At 44.3% G+C, this 9,447-nt stretch overlaps 1 protein-coding gene across 1 annotated transcript; it reads left to right on the plus strand.

Annotated features, from left to right (window-relative positions):
• The first annotated feature begins 4,033 nt into the window (after positions 1 to 4,033).
• On the plus strand, positions 4,034 to 8,595 carry GUCA1B (guanylate cyclase activator 1B (retina)). The gene is made up of 4 exons (XM_009876032.1): positions 4,034 to 4,237; positions 6,006 to 6,155; positions 7,572 to 7,686; positions 8,296 to 8,595. The coding sequence occupies exons 1-4, from the start codon at positions 4,034 to 4,036 to the stop codon at positions 8,421 to 8,423; spliced, it is 597 nt and encodes a 198-aa protein (XP_009874334.1). The 3' UTR covers positions 8,424 to 8,595.
• The last annotated feature ends 852 nt before the right edge of the window (positions 8,596 to 9,447 follow it).

Consider the following 9,447-nt stretch of genomic DNA (forward strand, 5'->3'; position numbering starts at 1 on the left):
CCGTAGGTGGAGGAGCGTGACTCAGGGATGAATCTCGGTTTCAGGAGATCGTACAGTACGTTACTATTCAGTATCAACCAACCAGAAAAAAAAAAAAAGGAAAAAAGTGGGAATTTCCCTTCTCTTTCCCATCACGAGCAGCAGGGATAGTGTCAAACCCTGATTTGGGAAAGGCTGACTCGTATCCCAAACTCTTGTCCTGTGCCAGGGCATTGAAAATCTTCACGCACAGACGAAAACGTAACTCTGCATTTTTCTCGGAAAGTTTGCTTTGCAACATGCCGAGCGCAAGATGCAGCTACTCAGAACTAACATTTAGTAAGAGTTTGTCAGCACATAATAAAATCTCTCCGGCAATAACCAAAAGACAGTGGGTGTCACTCAAAGGTTAGCATTTGCTTTGTGGGATAGCACTGCAATGGGAGATTTTAGATGGCTTTGGTTAGTTGTACTGGCCTGGTTTTGATATGCAAAACAATGGACAGCTGCTCCTGTAATAACATCTTCTACCAGGCTGATATTCCTGCCGTATAAAAACGTGCAACAATGTGGCCAGTTTGGGGAGCAACTGGGAAGAGGCAGGGAGAGATTTTGGGTTGAACTCAAAGCCAAAGCATGAGAGATCTTTGATCTCTCCTCAGACGGGTCAGCACAAAAGCTGCTGTTCATCCTCCCTGCATTCCTCCTGTCCACACGTCCATCCTGCCTGGCAACCGCTAAATTTAAGGATGCTCCAGGTTTGCTTCCTCTGTGGTCTGATCCGTGGGGAAGCATTGGAGGCAGACACTGACAGCGATGCCCACCTGCACACCCCGGTCTGTCTGTGACAGAGCAGCCCTGGGCAGGGATTTGCTCTTTCTAGGCCCCCTGTAAGGACAGCTGAGATTGCCCAATCCACGAGAGGGGTCTTAGGGCAGGGACATTTAAAATAATGCAGCAATGCAGCCGAATGACTAGACAGCAGCTGCTCCAGCGTGGGTGAAGAATCTGGTCTTGCCTCCAGTTTCATTGGAATTGGTCGCCTGGCTCCAGGCAGCCGTGCCTGCCTGCACCCTGCTGCCTTTGCTACAGCCTCTGCTGCCTTCCCTAGTGGTAACGCAGATGCCAAACAAATGAGTCTTCCCAGCCCTCTGCAGGGTTTGGTGGTTTGTTTTTTTTCTTCTTGAGTTTCTACCAGCCTCTGCTGAAGCATGTGGCAGCATGTTGTGTTCGTGAACTGACGGGAAATAAGATGTCTTTTTCCACACTCTTGGCTGGGAAACTCCACAGCTTTTGAGCTATATAGGTGATAATCCAGGGATAGCTAATTAGGCAGGACATGTAATCAGATGTTACCTGTTTGCAACTAATCATCCCCAGTGTTCACTCTGACATGGTAGATAAAGCATTGATCCTAACCCTTCAGGCAGCTGAACAGCAGCAACCTCTTTATTGTAGTGTTTTCTGGAAATAATCCCTTTTATTTTTAATTCTCTCTGCTTATGTTTACCCCAATGCCTCTTTTCTTTTCAAATCAAATGAAGAAATCCTTTAGCTGATAAATTGTACTTCATACAGTGTCATTCTACTGGCTGAGAGACAGCAGCTCTTCTAGTACAGTCTGGAGAGTACACACTTTGAACAATGAGAGTATAAGCAGAGGAATTTTCATACTGGGAGCTATAGAATTTACTCTATTTAAGTGCTAAATTAACATCAGGACTTTTATCAGCACAACTGTATGTCATGATACCTCCAATAGCACAAGCTAGGCTCTGTAACCCAGGTCTCCTGCAGTCCTTTTTTCCTAGCTGGAAAAGACCGTAGTCATCAAAACAAAGGGGAACCATTTTCTCTCCTGGGAACAGATCACTAAGTTCCCATAAGGCAAAACAAAATTATGCAATGAGGCAAGACAACATCCTGGGCATGTGGAGTCTTGTTGTATGCTCTCAGTGCTCGCATTCCAGCCGGCAGCCTCGGAGCAGGAGCAACATGAAATGGGGGAAGGATTCACAGTTCCCGGCCCCGCTGTGTAGAAAATCCCAATGAACCCCCTGCAGCCCTGTCCCAGCAGTGGCACCTCTACTTCTCGAGAGCAGTCTGTGACCCAGAGAGAACTCATGCCCTCACCAGGTATTAGCCAAGGTAATTCAAGAATATCATTGAGGGAAGAAGCTATTTCTTAACATGTTATATGCAGCTGAGCATGGGGACATGGAGACTGCAACAGAACTATTTTACTCGTACCACAGCAACCATGGCTGCCAAAGACTTTTTTCCTGTAGGTTTAGTTAAGAGACAAGTGTAGAGAAATAAATCCAAGACAGCTTTTTTTAAAATGAGCCAGACCTCAAGCTGCTGTGCTGCAGACAAGTGATCTTAGAGTCAGGACCTGAAGCATTTACAAAGGGAAGGATTGAGCTCACATTACATTCCTCTAGATGCAAAGATTCCTCTACATTGTTAGATAAAAATACACTTTCATTGAAAGAGAACAGCCTCAGTCTTTCTGACAACTCCACAGGTCCTTCCCGTCCATCTCCACACTTTTGTACGGCCCACATCCTCTTCTTGCTTAAGACTTTTAAGCAAACCTATCTGTTATGTGAGTATTCTTATAGACAAAAAGCATAAAGTTATATTATACTACTACAAATCTCTTGCTATACATGCATACATACATAACCAATACTACTACTGGGTTACTTACAGGTGTGAGTAAATTCAGAGCAAATCCAATTCTTATAGTGGCACATGAGTTGCTGTATTCTTCTACAGTATCAAGTTTTACATTAATTCTTAGCCTCTATTTCTGCATGTGAGAAACTCTTCAAAGTAACTGGGGTAGAAAAAAAAAATCTAAGGAAGGAAACAGCTTAAATGATTCTGGGCCTTAGCATTGCTCTAACATGAAGTCTATTGTTTCTTATTAATGCTGTTCCAATCCTCTTAAAAGAAGAAGGGTGTCTGGACCTCAGCTTGGCTCAGAGCTTTTATAGGTACAGGTAATTTCCTCCCAGGTGACACACATTATGGTCGTGTCCAGAACACCTGGTGTGATACGGATAAAAGCTGGTGGCCCCAATAAAAGGGGGAAAGAAAAAAAGAGGTCTGTATTGCAGAAGTGGTAAGCAATGTTCTGTGGTAAGGGCAAATAGGAGGAGTATTTTGGTGGGTAAGGGTGCAAGAGTAGGAAGGGGAGCAGTGAGAACTCATTATTTAAGAAAATGCAGAAATAAAATTTTATAGAGTTCTAAGAGCAAGTTGTGAAAGTCAGAGTAATATGTGGTTTTGTACCAATATGCATTTGCTAGTTTTCCTGCTCATTTTGTATTGAATAAAGCCTCTGATAGGCATTCAGTTAACTTTATACATTAGCAGTTTTTTCTTGTAAGTGGCATTAGTTGTATGTACTTGTTTTTTTCAGGATTTGCTCTCTGTAGCTGTTGGTACTATGTCATATTTCACTGAAACATTGAGTATCTCCAACAAGCAAGTAATAAATGCCTGTATAGAAAAAAATAACATTAGGGAAGTTCACTTACAGTCCCTTTTTGCTTCTGGAAAAGCTGCAGTGAAGTGAGCAGGGTTGTGTGTTGTGTAAGGAGAGCCTCAGCTCCCAAGTTGTCTGACATGAAGGCATTAATGTGCAGAGGGACCCTGAGCCTCTGGAGCCTGCTCCTAAATAGGCCACAGCTCAGAGCATCTGAAGGTCTTTGTGCCTAATAGGGAGGAATCTCCTAATGGTCTTAGTTATTTTTGTACCTGCCCCGTGCCACGCACTGTACTACCCTAATGCAGAGAAGCAACTCCACGGTCACCGAGGGAGCACACAGAGCTGTTGTGGTGAAAACTGCAAGAGAGAAGGAGGAGAGAAAAAAAGGAATGAAAAAGAGGTGAAATATCAAGACCAAATATTTACATCAAATAAAGGCATAAGACAGCAAGAAGAAAAAGCAATTAAAGGCGGTAAAAGGACAACACAAGCAAAGGACTTTGGCAGGGTTTTCTTTTTGTTCCTTCTTTCTTAAACCTTGCATTGCAGAGCAAAATGGGACAGCAGTTCACCAACGCTGAAGGGGAGCAAACAGAGATTGACGTTGCAGAGTTGCAGGAATGGTATAAGAAATTTGTGGTTGAATGTCCCAGTGGGACCCTCTTCATGCACGAATTCAAGCGGTTCTTTGGGGTCCAGGATAACCGTGAAGCAGCAGACTACATTGAAAACATGTTCAGAGCTTTTGATAAGAATGGGGTAAGTGGTGAGGAGTCTGCTTTGGGTAATTTGGGGGTGTTTTGGTGCAATTCCTACCCTTGTTACCGTGCTCCGTGAGACTAAGGCAAGGATGATGGACCTGCTAGGGCAGAGAAGGAGCATGAGTTGCCCTGCTCTGTGTGGGCTGGTGTGGATTTATTTTCTCATAAATCTGTGCACAAGTTAAGAATGGAATATCTCTTTATTGGGGGCATTTAAAGATGAATTAAAAGGCTGAAACATAGGTAGTTGTGTTTTGAGACAGTATTATTGGAAGATTTTTAAATAGCCAAGGTTGCAACATAATAAAAAACATATATTTATTATGATAGAGGAACAATTATAGAGGAGGAAGGTTTTATTCAGGTTTGCTATACGCTGGAAGAAGTGTATATATACAGTATGAACATGTGGCGTGTAACAAAATGTTGATTTTAGCTGCTTTAAAGAGAAGGAATGCTGAACAATTCAGACATTCTGGTTTTGATTTCCGTCGCTGCATTTGTCATCAGACACCTGGGAAAAGTGGGCTTTCTGGTTTAGTAGCAGTTTGTGCATAGCCATGTACTGGTACAAAAGATAGCCTGAGACATTTTAGATATTCAAAAGAAATGCAATACATTTGTCTTATCTTTCCTTTATTTTCCTGGAGTTCTTGATAATACTTAGAGTATGAGCTTGCATTTGTTGCTGTGTATCAATGTAAGAAAAGGGGAGACAAGTCTGTCACCTCTTTTCCTTAAGCTTCCTTTGACACCTGTGACAACACAAGTCAATTTGTGAGAAAGGATACAAAAAAAACCTGTAGAAGTTGTGGGCAGGTCAGATCTGTCTCAGAATTTGAAGTTGGCAAAACCTGCATTCCTAACTGCAAATAACGGGAGATCTGGGTCCAAAATCTGTTAGGAAAGCTGTACAGAAAGAGCTGCACAGCAAATGGGGTGTGTAAAAGGCGAAGTCCCACTCCTGATTCATAGGTGTTTTCCCACTGAGACTGAAAATCTGTTTTTAAGGGATGCTGGTACTTGCATATATTACAAACACTAAAGGTCTGGGTTGATGTTTTTATTTAAATATGCCTATGGTATATAATCAGTTGAGCAGGACTTACTGATCTAAAGGATTGTCAATAATATAGTAAGAAAATAAAATCAGTTCCTCAATTGTCCTTTTATGCTTACTGGCCTCTGAGCCCAGGGAGCCCTGCATCCCTTCACTGGAGCGTTGAGGAGGATGTAAATCCTTTATCGTGGGTGTTCTTGCTGTTTACTTCAGACATTTTCACTGTCATAGTCCTCCTCAGAGGAATCAAGATCAAACAAGGGGGAAGGGTGGAAGGAAAGGGTAGTGGCTGGGTATCGGTCCCAGTGGTGAAACACCTGAGGTCGTTGAGAATGGCAATCCCTCCTCAAAAATGCAATACCTCCTGCACGGATCCTCGCCTCCCTCCCTATCCTCCGTGCAATCTCTGTTGTGCTGGGGTATTTGTCATTCAGTGCTGGAGTCCTGGTGGGTGTCTCCCCCTTATTGCACTGTCGGGGAATTGCTTTGTTCTCCAGTCACACTCCCCATGAACTCCTCCTCGGGGCAGAGGGGTATGGCTGTGGTTGCTGATGGTCTAACCGGCACAAATCTTCTGTGAAGTGGCAGATAAATAGCTGTCACCTAGTTTATCTTTTTGGTGGCTTTTATCCAGGTTCTGTAAGCAGTTTTCTATCATCTATACCCAGTTAAGTGTCATTCAGCTGCTGCTCTACTGTTTCTACAGGATAATACGATTGATTTTCTGGAATATGTAGCTGCCTTGAATCTTGTTTTACGAGGAAAACTGGAACACAAACTTAGGTGGACATTCAAAGTGTATGACAAGGATGGGAATGGCTGCATAGATAAACCGGAGCTGCTGGAAATTGTTGAGGTAAGTAGGCATTGCCTAATCACTTATTTAAGCAATCAGTGTTCTTTGGTAATGTAACAGTGTAATGATGTATATGGGGTTTGTGATAATCAGGTTTCAAGGCAGCTGGGGATGATGATGAAGTGAAAATGCCTGACCTTGGTGAAAGGAGTGGTGTGCTGAGTGGTTTGGAGTCTGATGGGGTGGCTCAGGGGTCAGCTGTACCCACTGCAGACCCCTGGTCTCTGCTGCTGCTGAAGCTGCCCAGAAATACAGGATCTGGGGGCTGCTTTGGAGCTCCTGTATCTCTGCTCTGCCTTGCCTTTCAATATTTTCACACCAAGGATCACTGCACTGGCCAGTGGAAGAGGGTTTCATGCCATGCCCTTCACAGGAGCCAGAGTTTCCTGCCTGAGTAGCTGGTGAGAATACAATGAGAGGCACAAATTACCACAGAAATGCCTTTTGTAGTTATTCCTTTGTGGGTTTCTGTTATGCTCTGCACCTAGCTCTAATTAGTGACTGTGTGAAGGTGTGAGAGGAGACGTGGGGCTTAGAGTCAGACACAGGGTAACTGGCTGCTTAATTTAGGTAAATATCTTGGGGGCTGTGCTAGAGTCACCCTCACGCTGCAGTGGGTGTGAGGCTTAGCCAGTGGTCACCAAACCTTTTGGGGTCTTAGGTGAAATGCAGTATCAAGGAGATATCAGAAGCTGAATCTGTGGAAAGTAGGTCTGTTTGGGAAGGGTGACCGGGTTGTTACCTGTAGCACCAGCAGCTGGTGTGGAAGCATCAGGGGAGCGGGTCTGGGGCATGTGCAAATATAGTTTTGAGGTCAGCCAGGAACTGGCCAAGACTGTGTTAGGTCCTTGCTAATCTCATCTCTGGAAAGACCTCAGACAAAACCCTTCAGGCTAAGGGGTGAAATAATAATGAACAGGTGGTTGTCATGGAAGGCATGGATAAAATCTGCCCCCTTCCAGTGAAAGTGGAACGGGAACTATAGGTTGCAATACAAAAAAATGGGTCAAAATGTAAGTTTGATCTTGCAGCTTGAGCACAAGTTCCCTGCCAGAGAGGGCTGGGTGAGTCCAGATGTGCCTGGCCTCAGATGTCAGAAAAAATCTACTTCAGTGTCAAATGATTTTCCCATCTATGAAACTCTTCCCTTGTTCTTTGCAAAGGAACCCTGAGGTCTGAGCAGTTTGTATAAGGAAAATAGGAGGGCAGCAGCTTCAAAGAGCAACTGAAGTAATTGCTCTGTGTGAGCAAAAGGTCAGAGGTTTCATTAAAGGTCTGAGGCTGCCGAGAGCAGATCTTTCTAGAAAGGTTAAAACTGCAGCCTTTGTAAAAGACCTTTACGCTGTTGGGAAGATAATGGAGTTCACTGCTTCTCATTTTTCCAGTCCTCCTCTTAAACTGTGAACTTCTTTTCAGTCCATCTACAAGCTGAAGAAAGTGTGTCGGTCAGAGGTGGAGGAGAGGACCCCGTTGCTCACGCCAGAGGAGGTTGTGGACAGGATATTTCAGTTAGTAGATGAGAATGGGGATGGTAAGTGATCGATGTCTCAGATTGCGTTCATGTGTAATAAGTTACCCATGCTGGGCAGACTGGCTTTAATTATGTCTATCAAGAAATTGCTTAGGACTATTATGTTACTCATATTAGACACATTGGGTTTGATTCTAGTCTGTTTGTTAGAATCAAGGGTAACTTGCTGCAGCAGGACAGAATACTTTTCATTGTTATTTTAATGTAAGATACAGAGAGAAGACTATTCTGTCTGGATTTTGATGCCACACATCCTCTGAAAGTCCCCAGTAGCCAGAGTGCAGGTCCCAGTCCCAGCCTGGGTAGAAGCTCCAGGCAAAATGGAGTTGCAGGACCGGGCTTGAAATCCTCCTGGAAAAGTGTGTGTGAGCTGCTGCAGCATTTTGTGTTGGCTGACGGGATGGGTGGCTGTGAAAGCTTCGTGTTACTGTGGGATGGTTTGTCGTTCAGCTCGCTGGACTAAGCTATGTGGGGGAAATGAAGAATAACTTTTTTCTTATTAGCCCAGTTTCTGAAACATAGGTGGGTTTTGCTTCCTGCCTTCCTCTTCTTGCCTTTATCTGTCATGCTTTGTCTCCTCATCTTGTGTCCTCCTCCTCTCCTACACAGGGCAGTTGTCTCTTGATGAGTTCATTGATGGGGCCAGGAAAGACAAGTGGGTGATGAAGATGTTGCAAATGGACGTAAACCCTGGGGGATGGATCACTGAGCAGAGGAGAAAGAGTGCTTTGTTTTGAAAAGTCTCTTGATACAGCTGAAAAAGTGATGCTGACTACAACTGTGGCTCACTTTCTCTAGGGTGGTAGTGGCTTTCCTTTTTAATACAATCTCAGCATCCAGATAAAAATTCTGTGGTTCAAGAAGCCATATCTCAATCTAAAAACCCATGTGCTGCATACTGCTGGTACCCAGAGACTATCTTTGGCCCATGAATAAGTCTTTCTGTGTACACAACACCATGTTTGCCAGCTCTGGTTTTTGGTTACACCCCAAGGAACAAACTTTTTGTGGCTTGTTGCAGCGGATCCCAGGCAGGGTTTTGTTCTGATGACAGATGGGATGGGGGAGTGAGAAATCCTGACACAGTGGTACTGTGTCCAGTGCAGACTGGTGCTTACGTCATCCATGCCTGCAGAGAGAAACACATTAAACCCAAAGTGACAACAGAGGAGATGCTCTGCCAGGCTTTCAACATTCAGCGTGTCTGTTTGCACATTTAGTAGTTACTGCTAATGTAAAATTATTGAGCACTGACCTATTACAATCAAAAATCAGAACTGGATTATAAGTGGTAGCTGAGACAGAGTTGAGGAAAACATAATGTGTGCGCTGGGCAGGTGGAACAGCAACTCCCTCCAGCCCCCTCCTGCAGCCCAGAGTCTGCTCCTTCTGCCTGTTCAGAGACTTTGAGGCTGGAAAAAATGGTGTTTCCAACCACTCAGCAGCAGTAGAAATTGCCCCTCCTCTTGACAGCTGCTTTTAGAGGTGTGATTCGCGAGTGTGATTCTGCTCCTTTTCAGCCCTGTTTCTTAATCATCACTCTAGAACAGCTTTTCTTGTCCTGTGAGGACTGATGAGCTCAGGGAGCTCCAGGGCTTTTGCTGCACTGGGAGAAGTTTCGTTTGGAAGGAGAGATAAGGGAAGAGCAGAGTTTTGGTTTTCCTGGCAGCATCTCTGCAACCAGAGGGTTAGTGCAGCTGTATCGGCAGGACCATGGAATGGAACAAGTGACAGAAAATCCAAGTTACTGAAGTTGTACAG

The sequence above is a fragment of the Apaloderma vittatum genome, unplaced genomic scaffold, assembly GCF_000703405.1.
Source record: "Apaloderma vittatum isolate BGI_N311 unplaced genomic scaffold, ASM70340v1 scaffold20499, whole genome shotgun sequence".
Classification (NCBI taxonomy): Eukaryota; Metazoa; Chordata; class Aves; order Trogoniformes; family Trogonidae; genus Apaloderma; species Apaloderma vittatum.